The following is an 18,331-nucleotide window of genomic DNA, read 5'->3' on the forward strand; positions in this document are numbered from 1 at the left end:
AGACCACATTCTCTAGCCTCTTTTGTAGGTTGGCAAGGCCACATGGCTAAGTCTTGACCAGAGAGACATAAATGGAAATGTTCTATGTAACTGCTGGGAAGTTTCTCAAAGGCGGGAGGGCATGCCCTTCTTCAGCCCTTCCTCCATTCTGATGCCTGGAACACTGATGCAATGACTGGAGCTCTGGGCAGATCTCCAGGACCATGAAGATGACACACTAGGGATAGCAGAATGGAGAGTAGGATAAAGCCCGTGTCCTCAATGACTTTGTAGAGGTGCCAGCATGCCTCTCTCTCTTTGTGAGGGACACATATACTTCTATTTTGATTGTCACTATTAACATGCATGTGTGTGTGTTGGGGCCAGCCTGGTGGTGTAGTGGTTAAGTTTGTGTGCCCTGCTTTAGCTGGCCTGGGTTTATAGGTTTGGATCCTGAGCTCAGACATAGCACCACTCATCAAGCCATGCTGTGGCAGCATCCCACATAAAATAGAGGAAGACTGCCACAGATGTTAGCTCAGCAACAATCTTCCTCAAGCAAAAAGACGAAGATTGGCAACAGATGTTAGCTCAGGGCCAATCTTCCTCACACACACACACACACACACACACACACACACAATGCATGTGTGTGTTTTTATAGAAGTCTGAAATTAATCCTAATTGATACAATAGGTAAATAAAAGAAAGTGTTTTAGCTTTTTAAAAGACCAATTCCTTTTAGGTTATTGAGTAATTTCAGCACGGCATCCTTAGCCCCACAGCTCTACCCTCAAACTCCTTTATTAAATGCAAAGCCTGACGGTATACTGTCCACACAATTAAGAAACTAGCTTCCCTCTATGGAATACCGTCTCATTCTACATCGTCACAATCGTCAGCAATTTGGAGTCAAACTGTAAATTTGATGCCTATAATTTTTAAGGTGTTAATCATAGCAAAACCAATTTAAAGAATTACTAAAGGTATATTGTTTTACTACACTTAATTCAGTGTAGAAATTAGTATCTTATCTTTACAAAATATTACTCTACACAGCACGGAAGTTACCTGAGCTAAAAGAGCCGCCATTTCTAATGCCAGGTCCTTGTTCAGAGGAAAAAGTCCATTTATTATTTGATCATTTGTCTGATACATTAACAGCAACTTTTCTCTATCAGTCTCTCCGCGAGCCTGCATTGAGAAATATAGTCTGTAAAATAAGAGGACATTTTTCATTAAATTATATTCTTACAAAGGAAGAAGGTAAAGATAACTCCATAGGACTGATATGGGGTTGTTCTAACACAGTTCTCTAAGTGATACAAACTTAGACCATCACTATCTGCTAATGACCTCTGTTTCTATTCTATATGACATTTTCAGCAAACTGGGGGAAAAGTGCTTTGAGGCTGAGATTGAGCAATCCTTCCAAGCTATTTTTTATGCCCTGAAATACCAAATCCTTAAGTAATATTGGGGAAGGACCTAAGACACTGAGTGAAATTAAATATGCCCTCTCTCATAAGGAATGTTGACATAACACTTTATTTCAATGGACTGTACAAAACCAATCTTCAAAACATTCATGATCTGTCCTAAACACCTTGCACACATCAGGGAATAGGGAATGTAGGTTTCAATTCAAAATCAGCATGAGATTTGGGGGTGGGGTAGTTTCCTCTAGGAATCTAAGAGATAATATTTGTACACTTAAATGTTTTGACTTTTTTTTGCCACATTCGGATAAGCAGCTTTAGGAGCTCCAAAATAATTTACATATTATTATTATTATTTTCTTGTTGAAATATGACACGGCTTTTCTTTGTCTACGAGGTCTTCATCAATTCAGTGACCCTCTTTATGTATCCACTATGCTGTTTCTTTATATGTGAGACTTGTGGGGCTCTGACTTCAGGCTGCAGATCAGACAGCGGTGCTGTGAATGCTGTAAATGCTGTGACAGTGGGGTGGGCAAGCAACGCTTTGACATACTTTAATATTGTCATGACAACACAGTGGCAGAAAAAGAGAGATTCAGATCCAGCATTTGTTAGGTGTGTGCCCAATTGGCTATAACTGGATTTTCAGGCTTTTTCTCCCTTTACAGTTGAGGAGAGGACACACGGCCATCAGTTCCAGTGTCTCTTGCAGTAATTATCTCAAATGGCAGGGGATGAGAGGGCAGCAGGTCAGAATCTCAGGGGGAGTGCGGTGGGTGTACTGTGAAAAGCATCTCCTCCCCATGATTCTGATCGTCCTTCCTGCCCACTCCAGTTTAAGAATCACTGGCATGGGCAGTCATTCAGAGTGGTTTCTTGAAAAAATAAATCCTAAGCCCCATTTTTATTCATGACTACATGATGACAAATTGTCAACTGGTAGAAGAATATGGCTGGGCAAGAGAAATACATTCTAAATTCAAAATGATGTCAGCGAAGTGATATAAAACAAAGAGAATAAACTTTAAGATGGAAGTTCCCCTTTTTGGCATGCTAACATTTTTGTACACACCTTTTCTCCCCTTGAAGTTAAGAACCATGTCTTATTCATCACTGTAATCCACCAGGGTTTAACTAAGTGTTACTGCTAGAAAGTTATCAACAAAAGTTTGAATTAGTAACATAGCTAGGAGGAAGAAAACTGAAATATACAAATGGCTACAGGCAAGAAGAGTTAGAGGACATCTTCGATCATTTCTGGAATGCCAGTAAGATTGAGCCTGGGAAGAGAAAATGAAGCACTATAAGAAAAAAAGGGGAAAACCATCCCAGACACATGAATAGGAATAAAATATGTAGGAATCACTGGTTCAAGCCCCTAATGAGACAGTTTGGGCTCCAAGAACTATACAGTGATTTGGAGAGAATGTGGAGCGGAACTGAAGAGTCACAAAAGTGACCAAGAACTCAGAAAATCAAATCCACAGATCGTGAATAGGAAAGGTGCCAGAGAAATGTGATCTGAGTCTCTCCCAATATGACCTATATGACCAGCTTCCAGCTTCTCCCCAGTCTTAAAGAGGCCTGGAGCAGAGAATGTGGGCTCCCATCACAGCAGGAGGGCATGGGTTAGAAAGCAGAAGTATTCCTAAAGGCCCACCTCCTCATTTGATACCCAGGAGGTGGATACTATGGGATGGACATCACATCACTATGTGGATCAGTACCACTACACAAACACTGCTGCCAAATTCAGCAGAGCTCTCCGCACTGCTGGGTAATCCTTTCACTTGCCTCCCAGCGGCTCCATACTTCATTCTTCAGAGCATTCATTTCCTACATCACCTTTCTCATCATGTAAACTTACTAAGCGAGCAGCCTGCCTTCACTCTCCATCTACCTTCTCTTCACTCCTCTGTCCACCATGGTCTGCCGATAACACTCTGCTAAAACTGCAATGGTGAGCCCCCCTTCCGTGTTCTCTTCCTGCCTCTATGGCTACCACCTCAAGTCATCTCCTCAGAAATCACCACTCTACAAACCCTCGTCGATGTTCCCACAACATCTTGTACATATGCACGTTATATTCGTGGTAAGAGCAAAGATCGATGGGGCATTTACTATGTGGCAGGCTCTGATCCAAGCGCTTTACATTTACCAACATTTAGTCCTTCAGACCACCCTAGAGGTAGGTACTGTTTTCATCTCCATTTCATGTAGAGGATACCAGAGGCACAGAGACGGTGAATGACTTGCTCAAGGCCACACAGTGAACAGGGGAGCCAGGATTCTAACCCAGGCCATTTCTCTCCAGAGCCCATGTTCTTCACTACTCTGCTATCCCATTCCTGTTCAGCATTAATCACATTGCTAAGATTTTGTGTCTATCTCTCCCTGTAAACAGTAAGATTCTAAACAGTAGGGAAATTCTATTCACCTTTGAATCTCATGTTCTTCAGTACTCTACTATCCCATTCCTGTTCAGCATTAATCACATTGCTAAGATTTTGTGTCTATCTCTCCCTGTAAACAGTAAGATTCTAAACAGTAGGGAAATTCTATTCACCTTTGAATCTCTAGGGCTTCAACAAGACCTGGCACTGGAAGACACTGAACAGATGTTTACTGCATGAACAGATAAATAAATGGTAGTGAGAAATGCTAAATATGGGAATTATTTGCCAAAAAAGCCTGAAGAATCCACTTTCTGTAGCCTTGGGTAAATGACTTAACTCTCTAAATCTAAAAGATGAAGATAGTAATAATGCCTACCTCGTAGGGGTGTTCTTAGGATTATATGAGATGATGCATACAAAGACCTCAGCACAGGGCCTGGCAAGTGGTAACTGCTCAATAAATATTAGTTATTATTATTATTAATTAGGATTTTTCTCCAGAGGTCTTTAGAATCACAGGAGTCTCTTCGTGTTGGAATTTTTTTTGGTGTGAACGTAGCTGGGAGAAATGGAATAAACTAGATGATCTGTCAAGATGCTTCTTGGCTTTGGAGTCAATGGATACAGATGCTCTTATCGTCAGCTAAGGTGGCAGATATGGGAATGTTAGACGATGTTCTAGAAAATAATAACGACAAAGGACCACTGAAAACAATCTTTTATTTCAAAGAGGGAGAAAGGAAGAGTTGCTCTCTTCAGAGAAGGACTCTTGCCAGTTTTGTTTTATTAAAAACATGCCTTGATTCTTGCGATTTCAAATACACAGTAAGGAACCAAATTAAATAAGCAGCTTAAATATGAATAGAATTTAAACGTTAGTTTCCAAATGGTCATCTCTGAGACTAAGTTCAAAACCTATCAATTAGATCTTTAACCCCTAAATCTAAATTATTAAAATTCCATAACTTACTAAATATGAATAAAAATTCCAGGATAAAGAGAGCTAGTACTTCAGTTTTGCCTATTACAGTGCTGCTGGACAGGTGAAGAATCAAGCCTTTGGCTGCATGACAGTCACAGCCAGTTCCCCTCCTAATTGTGTCACTGGAAATTAGGGCTCACTGTCTAAGCCATCCATACACATACGCAAAGCACGACCATATTTGGAAACAGTACTTTCTCATAGCTGTGGCTAGCCAGCCATTTCAGACTCCTGTTAAAAATTAAACCTTTAGTTGAGTTGTTTTTTTTCTGATATTGTCATGAGGCTTTTTTTTTTTTTTTAACAAGGCAATCTTTCTTATGCGTTATTTGCAACTTTCTTTGTCCTTTCTCATGGCATTTGCTAGACCTGGAGGATAATTCTTATCTGTGTTTTCCAGACCACCTTTCCCCATTTCATCCAAATTTAATTGTAGGGCCAACCACAGCCATCATAGTTATAATTAGTATGTACTAAGCATTCATAAGGTATGCATTATTAGGAATAGTCTTAGATATGGAAATAATTTCATTTACTTCCAACAAAATCAAATGAGAATTCCTGGACCTCTTCTACATAAAGATATATGGCAGGTCAGGTCCAGGAGCTGGCCCCCTTCCACAAAATGTACGATTAAAAGAAAGGAACAGCAATGAGGACCTCTAGATGAGTGCTTCTCAAAACTCAGCAGGTATAAGAATCACCTAGAGAATTGTTCAAACACAGACTCCTGGGTCTTACCCCCAGATAGTCTGACTCAAGATGTCTGAAGTGGGCCCTAATTATTTGCATTTCTAACATGTTTCCATGTAATACTGAAGCTGCAGCTCCAGGGCCCACACTTTGAGAACCGTAGCTCCAGCAATTCCAGAACTAAAACAGTCACCTGGAAGGTACAAGTCTTTGAGCCTGGTGTTCTTGCCAGTTATCCAATGGCCAGCGATGAAGGTTGCCATCAGTGGAAACAGGCTCCTCCAGGAGTAAAGCCTATTAGATTTCCATTATCTTAGTAATCGTGCTTATCTCTAGGAAGCATGATTTTAAAACCTTAGATACCAAAGCTTAACAGTCACCTTCTAGTTACTCAGAATTCTGGTGAATCAATACAGCTCCTGAGCCCCTGAATAGAGAAGCTCCAGAGGTTCATCACCACCATTTATTTAGATCAAGAGTCTGTTCACACAGTGGGTGGCCCTTTAGTGGCTGACTGTATGAGAGGAGTCTATAATACGAATGTACCATATTTATTTAACTGTTCCCCTATTAATAAACATGTAAGTTCCCCACCCCTCCCAACACTTATTTTTCACTGTTATAAAAAAATATGGTAAAGAAGATATAGGACATACTGGAATACTCTTGTCCACGTATTTGGGTATTTTTGTGGAATAGACTATTAGGAAAAGAAACCCTGAACTGGATGAAAGACTATTACATTCTCTATGTTATATAGTGCCTTTACTTCTTACATTCCAATTTTAGGTCTATGAACATCTTCCAAAAGTAGACCTATGAAAGAAGTTAATAGTACACCAATAATCCCACCAGGCTCTTGGTCTGATATTTTAGATTCCTTATTTTATGGGGTACAAGATCCAAATAAAACCAGCAAAATAACTTTTTTTGGTACAGTTAATGTGACCTGGTCAATGAACACTATTTATTACGTACCACCTTCTGCTGATGCATGGAAGAAAAAGAGATATTAAAAAAAAAGAAAAAAAGAAAATCTGGTTTCTGACCACACGCCAAAGTATGTGCTCCAGCCTCACTGGGTTTCTCCTGACTCCTGAAACACTCTGCACAGTCTCCCTCTACCGGCGTTTGAACATCTTTTTCAACCCATTTCAATGCTCCCACACTCCCAGCCCCCTTCTGACCTTGGCATAAGCATCATTTCCTCAAAGAAGCCTCCCAATGGCCAGGCTTCTTGTTATGTGCTCTCACAGAACCACACTCTTTTCTTTCAGAGAACTTAATGTGCAGTTACATATTCATTAGAGTTACTGTATGATTAACAAGCATCTTCCTCACTATCTTGTAAGTTTCCAAAGATCAAGGACTGTGTCTGTGTCTGTTTTTATTACCATTGTATCCAGAACATCTAGCTAAGTGCCTTATAGTTGAAACTCGATAAATACAGAGAGAGAGAGAAAGAATATGAAAGAATGAGAATGAATGAATATGAATATATCACTTCTAAAACACTTAGGTAAACAAGAATATTTCTTCTTACTACAGATTTGCACTTGAGTATTTAGTAAATCTTTATGAAAAATGTTATAATAGTGTTAAAGGAAATTTTGAAGGTGAAAAATTCATCCTTGTATTGACTACCCAAAGAGAGCAGCTATTTTTCCTATTTTTTGTCCAAAAGCATATTTTTATAAAATACAATTATTCATAACATTAGTAGACTGGAATTAGAAACAAAATTTTATGTGACAGTTTCTTCCTATAGAAGTAGAGTTACCATTTACAGAATAACAAACACACAAATAAATATGACAACTTTTGAGGCTGTTCCATAGGAAACTAAATTCTAAGCGCATGATTTGAATATAAGTGTATACCCCTACTTTGGCACTTGGCGATAGTATTACACACCTGTTTTTATAAGTGAGGCGAACAGTTCTCGTACCTTCCCATTTCCCAGGCTGCTGGTCTTTGGAAGCCTGTTCCCACTTAGAAATAATGTCACAAATCTAGAAGGGAAGTGGAAAACAAAGATTTATAATGGTTTTCAAATCAGCATTTTCTGAAGACAAGTATGTCTGTAGCCTGAAAAATTTCAATTAATATGATCAAACCAAATAGACTGAAGCTTTTGTTTTAAGATTCTGTGCAGCTCTGAGTTTAGAATTTAATTATAAATCACTCTTTGGTCCACTTATCCTTTTGGACACACATTAACTTTGGACTGTGGCCATGAATTTTTTACTCAAAAAGGAATCTTAACGAAGGACTGCATGAGATTGGAAACAAGAAGATTCCAGGAATTTTTTCATGGTTTAGTTAACTGAAGAAGCAACTTTTCTACCTTCTGAGTTTATAAAGATTAGAAAAAATGAAGTTATACCAAAGAAATATGAAATAGAATCTTAAAATTCTTTGATTGGGAAAGAACAAAAAGTCTTTAGAAACCAAAAAAACTGTTTGCTTGTTTTTTAACCTGTCACTTACAGAACTATAAATAAAAGTTTTCAAAAATTTGTGGTAAACATTATTCACCAAAGCCCCTGATATTTACTCAGCTCAAGTCAACCAAAAATGCTAGCTTACTTCTTGATTAATTATTAACGACAGTCCTCTAGGAGTGGAGTCTGTCTCAAAAATTTACATTTGGATTTGTTGAACTGAACAGGATGTACCTGGAGCTGAGGAGAAAAAAAAGACATTCATTTATCTAGATTTCTCAATACGCAGCTGAAGAGCTAGGCAAAGGGGTCTGGGAGGAAACTATATCTACCAACCAACTCTCCTGAAGAACTAAGTATGAGTTTTAGCAGTATTCTGTGGAACGCCATGCAGCCCCAACAGCTTGTTCTGCAAGTGGAGCTAGGCTTTGGGAGTTAACTAATGTTTCACGTGCTCTAAACTTGTAAACTATTACTTACGAATCGAGTTCTTCCCCTAATCTGCCCCAGTGCTTTAATCTCCAAATCATAAAATACCTTCACTCCATAACAAGGCACTTATTTCCAAGAGCAATCAAGGACCATATCAAGTAAGGTAAGGGTCCAGACCCAATTCTAGCTGTTTGATATGGGTAAATCATTTCCTGCTCTGGGCCTTGTTTTACAAAATAAGTGGGTTGTTTCTCTAAGGCTCCTTATGCAATTCCATATTACTAGCTGTCACCATCACTAGATGGCAACTTTACCGAGTTATTTTACTATGACCTAGAAAAGCTTTTTAAAATATCTTCCAATGTTCTGTGTTTGCTCATGTCTCTCCTTAAGTCTGGAATCCCTTCTTCATTTCCACAGGTCCATTTTCTACCTATCCTTCAAGGTGCAGTTCAGCTCTTCCCTACTGTCCAATGCTGAACTTAATCTCTTCTGTGGAATGTTCACAGTACTCTGAAAACATTTACCTCTTTCAACTCTAAGGTTATCAGTGTATAAGGCTGCTCTTCCCTAAGCAAATGGTAAGTTCACTGTGGGAGGGACTTGTTCTGGTTCTTCTCTGTATTCCCCACAGGATTCAGTCCAGCTTCTGGACACAATACATAGTTCAATAAATTGCCGAGTGCATGAATAAAATGGAAAGCCATTTTCCTAGAGCTTCCATGTCTTCACCTTAATACCCGAATATTTAGGGTATTGTTACTATTGTTAATTCTTTTCTCCTCTCTAACATGGAGTCTATGTGTGTGCAGACTAAAAGTCTATGGCTTCAACAAAGTCCTGCAATTTTTGTGTGTGTGTCAAGATTAGCCTGCTTAAATTTTTTGAAAACTCCTCAACTAAACTTGTTGCAAATAGCAAAGAGTAGCTTCTTTGCTGTTTGCTGCGTCTGCCTCCTTAAAAGGACTTGGTTTTACCTTGATGTTTCCTTGAAGACAATGCTCTAAATCCCTGCCAGAAGGATCATCCGTGAACAATGCAAATCCAGACTGTGCTGGCTTCCTCATTCCTGTATCCTGGTTCAAAGTATTCAAAAATTCTTCCACTGTGGTGGATGCATCAAATCCAACTACCTACACAGAAATAACAAAGTCGTTCTCTGAATAAAATAAGTATGTACATTTCAAACTTAGATTTCAGGGGGAAAACAGGGCATACTTGATGCATGACTAATGATAACGCATATTTATCTAGGTGCTTTAACTTTTCTTTTCCCTAAAGCTCCACTGGAAAAAATTAATATCATTTTAGTCATTAGCTTGCTGTAAGAATTCAGAAATCTTGGCTTCAGCCCACTGACATGAATCAAAATAGAAAGATCATTTGACAGCTATAAACATCTTGCAGAGATGGTATGCCTACCCATTACAAGCAAACCAAGAACTACAGTATGACATGTAATCTTTAAGCAAACGAAAAAAAATAATAAACAAGAAATGCACTTAAACAAATGAACACCTTTACGCATTTAATATTTGTTTCTTTAATATGCAGTTAAGTATCTGAATTCCGTGATAAAAGGCTTATGGCTACAAAGACTAATTGCTAGCCTTGGAACATGTCTGCTTCAGCTAATAAGCAAGAACCTCAATCTGAAAGTTGGGAGGGCCCAAAACTAGGATAAGTTTTCCTAGAAAATTCCTGAGATTTGGAGGCTTTAGAGAGACTAACCTTGTACACACCCAATGTTAGTAATTATTTCCTCTTAGCAGGTGCACTGGTGGGGGAAGGCCTTGACTAAAGTATTTTTGTTTTTCTACATCGGAATTTAATGGCAGTGAAATTCCTCCTGCAATTTGGCTCAATATGAATTTGTTTTTAGTATGAATCCTTTTTTGCAAGACTGTTTCAAAACTCAACTGTTCTGATAGAAGATCTAAGATATGTGCATGTTTAACACTGCCAGCTGCGGACAAAGGTAGGTAGACAGTCTCACCTCCCTGTTCCACAGAGGTTATATATAGGATTCTACGTTAAGCACGTTTGCATCAGACAGAAAGCCTAACCTACCTGATATATCCCATTCATGAAGTGCACGGGGATACTGAAGGGCAAAGAATGATGATAAGGATTTCTAAGAAGGGTTGAAAGAATTTCCATTCTTGAGGGTCTTGCTTCCCGATCTCCATTTTGTTGCGTTCTTTCTACACATCGCTGGCAATAAATGGCATATTTTCCAAATTCTGTCCTATAATACAAAACTTACGATAAAGCCTAAGAATAAATTTAATTAAGACAACCTAATATATATATATATTAGGAAATATATATATACATACAACTGTTAAGAAAGTTTTCCTGGGTGTACATTATTACAATGTATTATGCTAAATTTGACAATAATTTTTTTTGAATGATAATCTTAAACCACTGTAACTTTTCTCAAATTCCAGTCTTTTTACTTTTGCCACTGACTGAATCAAACTTCTACACAAACATTCTTCACCTTTATCATATTATAGACACAAAATGAATTTAAAATTACCAGTCATTATATAATCAATATACAGTGATTATATGAAGAAATATAAAGAAAATAATTGTATAAATAGTGTAGGATAACTTAAGAAACACATGATGCAGCAGAGTTCTCTTCTGAAGAACACACAGGTTAACATTTGACTGCTAAACAAGATAGGAACATATCTTCAAACAAAAATAAAAATATAGTTTCCTTTTTTACTCTATGAAAACATGTACCTCTTAAAAAACATTAAGCATTAAACAAAACCACTGGAGCAAATAAATGTAAAAGCTGTATAGAGATCTCATTTGCCCTCATTTGTTATAAATAATTTTTATCCTACTTATAAAACCAGATAGATAACATTTCTAGATATATTTGTATTCAGGTGCCCTCTAGGCAGACTCTAAAATGTCACCCTTTGGGGCTTCTCAGTGACTGCATCTGAAATCACATGACCCAGTTCAGAGTCTCCAAAATGTATTATAAACTGGAAGATATTTTCCTACTGCTTCCAAGTTGTGTTTTGTTTCACTGTGTTTGTTTGTTTTAGTCCCAGAGTCTATTTAAGCAATCCAACAGAACTTCTTGGACAAAATGATCCTAATAACCCTTGGCTGAGTGCCCTAGGTCCTACTGTTAGAAAGTCATCTGACAGTTGGATTTTAAATGTCTTTTTCAAAGGAGTAAAAATTCTGACGTAATTCAAATACACACAATTATAAAAGGAAGGAAGACCATGAGGGAAGTCTTCTATATAAAAGAATTCAATGTGAAGAAAAACAGTCATAGGGAAAAGGAAGGAAACAAAATAGTTGTTTTTATTGAAATGAACACCCACTAATGCTAAGTCATTCATATTTGAAATGTACATAGACTTTTCACTTAAAAATATTCTTTGTCAGGTTTTCAAGCTTTAACTGCAATCTTCCATGAGAGATTAACATAACAAAGAAAATATTTTCCAAGCTCCATGTAAATGATAACCAAAGGCTTCTTGTACTAACATTTGTTTCACACATTCTTCCACGAATGCACCCAGCAGGTTACTAAATACTTATGATTTATTGTAGACTTTCAGGGGCCACATAAACGGTTCAGTTGGCTAGTTTTCTGCACACCTGGAATCTGCATTCCTCTTTAGGTGGAGCCTGAGGAGCCACAGGAAAGGATGATGGGGAAGGAAGAGCCCAACACAGAGCGCCAAGAGCTGCCAGCCCTGGGCAAAGAGAAGCACCATAGGTTAGACACCACATGGCAGACAGAGATCCACATCAGAACGAGTGTGACTGACAGAAGTCATGAGAGCAAAGGGATGATGACAGTCTTTCTTGACCCAAAATGTTTTTGCTTCTTCCACATATACATTATCTCCTTAGAGCATTTACAATATATAAAAACATAAAAACTCCACTTTGGGTCAGATCCATAATCCATCTAGTTGTGTATATTATTGTCTACAATGAGGTACTACAGACATGTAGATATAGCAATCCTTGTTGACATCACACAAAGATTAGGGACATTGTTCCTTTTTTGTTCACTTATGCATTTACTCATCCATTAAAATACAAGTAATGGCTGTGAGAAAGGGCAGATGGAAAAACAGTATAAAATCATGTACCCAAAAACAAAACCAATCTACCCACACATAAATACATTCATAAATACCTAAATAAGCAGTAAGTATAAAAATATTAACAGAGGTATCTTTAGGTAATAGGATTATATGTAACTTTTATTTTTTCTTTGCTTTGTTCTGTAGTCTCTTTTCTATTTTAAATTTTTTCATTATGCAAGTATAACTTCAATAATTTTTAAAATTTACATAACAAGGAAAGGGGAGGGGAAGGCACTGTCTCTGCCCTTGAGGAACCCACAGTCTAGGAGAAGATGTTATATATTTAAACAGTGATTTACAATATAACATAGTTAATACCATGTAATTTTTTTTTTTTAAAGTATAACCAACGGAAGGAATGATTAACTGCTGTGGGAGTCAGGGAAGAATCTCCAGGAGAGATGTTGCTTGGGCTAGACTGTCTACAGGTGGGAAGAAAGAAGAGGGGTCCAGGTGACAGGAATAATGCCAGGAGCAAGGTGAAGGATAATGCAAAGGCAGAGTGTGTTTGAAGAATAGAGAGAGTTTATTCATTCACTGTACGCTGGAGGCAGGATGAATAAAATGAAGTGGAGAAAGCCGAAGCCACTGGAGCCAGAGTATGAAGGGCCCTTGATGCAAATGAAGCTTAAGCTTTAGAACCCTTCTCATGCACAAGCCCCTTTCAAGTCCCTGGGACAGGTGCTCTTAACTGTGTTTACATAGTCATATGTTCTTTTAAAATGTATAAAAGTAATGTATTTTGTACTCTTTTTCTTAGAGAGTACAAAATATTCATTGTATAAACTTCAAGTCCCACAAAATCTGGATCCACTCTGAGAGTTCTATATGCTAGGGTAAGAAATTTCTGTTTTATCCTGTGGTTGACAGGCAGTCAATAAGCAAAGATTAAAACAGGCATTCATTGAAGAGTAAACACAAGTGACTAAAAACCACTTGAAAAATACATTCAACTGCACTAATAATTAAAGAAACACATCCTAAATCAGTAGTGAAATAGTACTTTTTTACCTGGAAAGAATTTAAAAGAAGAATTATCTGAATATTATTGAAAACATAAGGAAATTCTAGAAATAAATTCAAAGAAATTCACTAGAGTTGTACACAAAATTTAGGTGCAAAGATGTCTCTCCTGTAGTGGTATTTATTACAGGAAAAATAATTGGAACAACCTGAATGTATAGTAATTGATATTAATGCAACTATTAATGTTTTGAAGAATGTTGAAGGATTCGGGAAATGATTATGTTCCATAGTTTAAAAAAGTAGTATGGACACTGTAACTCTTGTAATGTGAAAAATTGTGAGTGTGTATAAATATACACACATATACATTTACATATAGACATATACATATATAAATAAACCAAAAGGACATACTTCAAAATATTAATAATTTTTCCTTTTCACGCTTTTGTATTTTCCAAATGTCTACACTGAATATGTATCATTCTTACAATGAGGAAAACAACATCATTTTAAATTGCATGTACATGTATCAGTATATACCTGCAATGGTCCTGGTTGATTCTGAGGCTGTCTCCGTCTTGTCTGTTTAATGAGCTGACAGCAAATTTCATTCTGTAGCTCAGGATGTGTCAAACAGATTTGCAAAGCACTCTGGGCTAGAGATACGTGGTAATCAATTGCAGGGGAATCAACTGCTGCATTTATAAAAAGCTGGCAGGTCTGAATTAAACAAAAAACATTGGGATACTCAAGGTAAGAAATGATTAGATTTATTCTGCATGAATTATATTGATTCTCTTCTTAGCAACAGTTTTTGTTTAAAAAGATATGTTTTTGTTAAAAAGATGGAAAAAGATATATTACGATAACACGAATCGAAAGAAATCTGGAGTGGCTACGTTAGTATCAGACAAAGTAGATTTCAGAGCAAGGAACTCTGCCAGAGAGAAAGAGGGGCATTTTATAATGATAAAGGGGTCAGTTCATCTAGAGAACATAACAATCCTAAATGTTTATGTGCTTAATAACAGAGCTTCAAAATACATGGTGCAAAAACTGACAGGACTGCAAGAAGAAACAAATCCACAGTTACAGTCAAAGAGTTCAACTCCCCTCTCTCAATAATTGAAAGAACAAGTAGACAGAAAATCAGTATGGATTTAGAAAACCTGAACAACACTATCAACCAACTGGACCTAACTGTCATTTGTAGAATACTGCACCTAAGAGCGGAATATGCAATTACATGAAGGGCATATGGAACATTAACGACCTCTCGGCCACCAGACTATAAGATTCATAAGGACAGGAGCTATGTCTTATTTATCTTTGTATCCTCCACACAGCATAAAATGACACAGTAAATTTATAATGAATAAATAGATTTAAAATTTGATTAAATAAATATACATATTAAGAAAGACCAAAGGGAAGTGTTCATAAACATCAATGATTGGCTTTAATTATTGTGTTGTTATATAGTAGGTAGTCTTTATCTCTTCTGAGAACAGAATATAATCAAATACATTTAGTCTCTAACCTAAAGCATTGCTGCCCAAAGCATTACATGAAATGCTCAATGGAAAAAGATTTCCACCATTAAATAGTCTTGCAAAAATCTTGAAGATTTGTATCATATTAGCATATTAAAGGATCTGAGAAATCTTGCTATGAAAAGTAAACAAGTAAACAAATAATTTCATTTGTTTAATCCAGAGTTTTCTAAATTTATTTGACTACAATCCCTTCCCATCTTTGTTTTTTAATGGTAGATAGCAATTGGCATCTTAACTAGTTTACTGAGAAAAATATTTTGAGAAATAGTAGCCTATATAACTTAAAATGGATGTAAATAAGTGCTTTTTTTTCCTCCCAAGAGACTAAATTTTAGAATAGGTTACTAGGAAAAGGTTATAGTATAAACTTCCTTAGCAATAGTTCAAGGTAAGATATTAATATTTATCATTCTTCATCTTAACAGTTCATTTTAATACAACTGAAAATTTATTATGTTCATGACTGGAAGAGTAGCTACTCCTACTTGAGAAAGTTTGGAATGGCATTGCCTAGAGGCTCGGGAAGCAACTTCAATCCTTGTGAGTTTTCTATGAATTCTTAAAAACATTTGCATGTACAGTCTCAAGTTATTATAATGTATCAAATATATTTGTAGTTATAGTGTAATAAAAATATTTGTTTTAATTAAATATATTGGGCTTATTATTGACATTGAAATTTGGAAATAAAATAAAGTTCTGGGAGGTAAATCAATTTCTTTTAAGCAGGTTCTTCAACTGTCAGTCTTTCTTCCTTAGAATAAGTGTCATAAAACAAAAAATACTGCTTGTCATAGCATATAGATGGATCTTGCTTTTTTATACACTCTGACAATCTCTGCCTTTTAATTGGAATGTTTACCCATTTATGTTTAATGTGATTATTAGTATGGTCAGGTATAAATCTACTCTCTCGCTATTCAGTTTATATTTGTCTCATATGTTCTTTTTCTGTTTTCCTCTTTTTCTTCCTTTTAAAAAATTACTTGAGTATATTTTATGGTTCCGTTTTACCTCCTTTGTTGGCTTATTAGCTATACCTCTTTGATTTTTTCATTAAGTGGCTGCTTCAGGGTTTATAGCATATATTTTAATCTTATCACAGTCTACCTTTAAGGAATATTATATCACTTCATGTAGTCTAAAAACCTTATAATAGTATACTTCCATTTCCCTTCTCTCAGTCTTTGTGCTATTGTTGTCATATATTTTATTTCTATATATAATTTTAAACCTCACAATATAGCATTATTATTTTTGCTTTAAACCATCAATTATCTTTTATAGAGATTTAAATATTAAGGAAAAATTCCTATATATGTACCCATATATTGCCATTTCTAGTGCTCTTCATTCCTCTGTATAGATCCAGATTTCCATCTGGCATCATTTTCTGTCTGCCTAAAGGGCATCCTTAAACATTTCTTATAGTATTGTTCTGCTGGGGATTAATTCTTTCAGTTTTTTTATATCTGAAAAAGCCTTTATGTCATCTTTGTTTTTGAAACATATTTTCACCAGATATAGAATTCTAGTTTGACAGATTTTTTTTTCTTGCAGTTCTTTAAAGATGTTACTCCACTATCTTATGACTTGCATAGTTTCCAATAAGAAGTTAGCCGTCAGTCTTTTCTATGTTCTCTGTGTGTTATGTTATTCTCCCCGCTACACGTACATAACTGCTTTTAAGATTTTCTCTTTATAACTTGTATAAAGCAATTGAATATGATGTGCCTTAGTGTGGTTTTCTTCATATTTCTTCTGTTTGAGATTCATCAAGCTTCTTAGATTTCAGAGTTTAGTTTTCATTAAATTTGGAAAACTTTAAGCCATTATTCATTAAATATTTTTCTTCCCTCTTTTGTGGGACTCAATTCCATATATATTAGGCTGCTTGAAATTGTCCCACAGCTCACTGTACTCTATTCAAATTTTTTTCAGTTTTTTTCACTCTGTTTCATTTTGGATAATTTTTATTGCTATGTCTTCAAGTTCACTAGTCGTTCCTACTGCATTCTCATCTGTTGTTAATCTCATCCAGTGTGTTTTTATTTTAATCACTGCATTTTCCATCTCTAAAAGTTCAATTTGGGTCTTTTAAATATCTTCCATTAGTCTCCTTAAAATGCTCGTGTTTTCCTCTACCTTCTTAGACATATGAAGTGTGGTAGCTAATCTCCAAGATGGCCCCCAATGGTCTCCACCTCTCGATATTCAGACCCTTAGGTAATCCCCTTCCATATTGTACTAGAGTTGGTCTGTGTAACCAGTAGAATATGGCATAAATGATAGCATGCCATGTCTGAGATTAGGTCATTAAAAGTCAATGTGGCTTCCATCTTGAGTACTCTACTTGATGCCCAGTGTGTTAGGAAATCTTTCCACTCTGGATGATAGGCACACAAACTATTTCCATCTCTGTGTAAGCTCCAGGAATTTTTTTGCCTATTCCTTTCTGGTAGTTCTTTCCCTAGCCTCAGGTCATTTCCTCACACACATATGCTTATCAACTCTCAGCTGAAAACTCAAAAGGAACCCACTACAGATCTCTGGCGTGCTCTCTTCAGCTCTCTTCTCTCAGTCTTGTGAATTCTAACCACCTTGGCCTCCTCAAATTCTGAACTTTGTCTCGGCAATTCAGGAAAACTGCCAGGCTCTATTTGTGTTCACCCTTCCTGTACTGAAGTCTTGAAACTCTCTCCAGACATTTAAGCTGCAGCAATCATATGGCTTACTTCTCTTGCTTTTCTGAGGATTATTGTCCTGCACTGCCTGTCACTCAATGTCTGAAAACCACTGGTAGGGTAAATCCAGTCCCTGTTGCTCCATCATGGCAAAAGTAGAAGTTCTTCCTTTTCTCTTCTAACTGGTTGATGTTTGTACATAAAAAAGGTTTTGCTTTCCACTTATTAATTTTATACCTCACTATCTAACTGAATTCTCTTTTTGTCTGTAGTAGTTTGGTATTTTTTTTGTTTTCTAAGTATACAGTTATATCACCTGTAAATATTTGCATTTCCAATTTGTATGCTTCTAATTTTTTACTCTCTAAGTTACAATAGGTAAATACTCCTAATAGAATACTAAATAATATTAATAATAATGGAGATAAACTCTGTATAAATTATACTTTAAAAGTTTAAAAAATAATAATGGAGAGTCATTATCCTTGTTTTGTTCCTCACTTTAGTGGAACTGTTTCAAGCATTTCCCAATAAAGCATGATGCCTGTTTTTAGCTCAGACAGAAATATCTTACCATGTTCAGGAAGTATATGTCACTATTTTATGGAT

The 18,331-nt window shown here is 36.4% G+C and overlaps 1 protein-coding gene and 1 long non-coding RNA gene across 3 annotated transcripts in view; one reads left to right on the forward strand and one right to left on the reverse strand.

Moving 5' to 3' along the window:
• PLEKHH2 (pleckstrin homology, MyTH4 and FERM domain containing H2) overlaps positions 1 to 18,331 on the reverse strand; it is a 102,594-nt gene that overhangs the window by 13,247 nt on the left and 71,016 nt on the right. The window contains exons 20-25 of one of the 2 annotated variants that reach the window (XM_008531519.2): positions 14,023 to 14,202; positions 12,014 to 12,111; positions 10,439 to 10,616; positions 9,346 to 9,501; positions 7,407 to 7,504; positions 1,051 to 1,192 (exon numbers count right to left, since the gene is read on the reverse strand). In XM_008531519.2, coding sequence (XP_008529741.2) covers positions 1,051 to 1,192; positions 7,407 to 7,504; positions 9,346 to 9,501; positions 10,439 to 10,616; positions 12,014 to 12,111; positions 14,023 to 14,202 — 852 coding nt within the window. Of the gene's footprint in view, positions 1 to 1,050; positions 1,193 to 7,406; positions 7,505 to 9,345; positions 9,502 to 10,434; positions 10,617 to 12,013; positions 12,112 to 14,022; positions 14,203 to 18,331 lie in introns of both variants that reach the window. The other variant, XM_070572780.1, reaches the window with a different exon arrangement.
• Positions 8,141 to 18,331, forward strand: part of LOC139075575 (uncharacterized) — a 30,056-nt gene continuing 19,865 nt past the window's right edge. Inside the window, exons 1-4 of the long non-coding RNA XR_011526116.1 lie at positions 8,141 to 8,531; positions 8,789 to 8,949; positions 10,207 to 10,346; positions 15,464 to 15,578. This is a non-coding gene — a long non-coding RNA (uncharacterized lncRNA). The remainder of the gene's footprint in view (positions 8,532 to 8,788; positions 8,950 to 10,206; positions 10,347 to 15,463; positions 15,579 to 18,331) is intronic.

The sequence above is a fragment of the Equus przewalskii genome, chromosome 14, assembly GCF_037783145.1.
Source record: "Equus przewalskii isolate Varuska chromosome 14, EquPr2, whole genome shotgun sequence".
Lineage (NCBI taxonomy): Eukaryota > Metazoa > Chordata > Mammalia > Perissodactyla > Equidae > Equus > Equus przewalskii.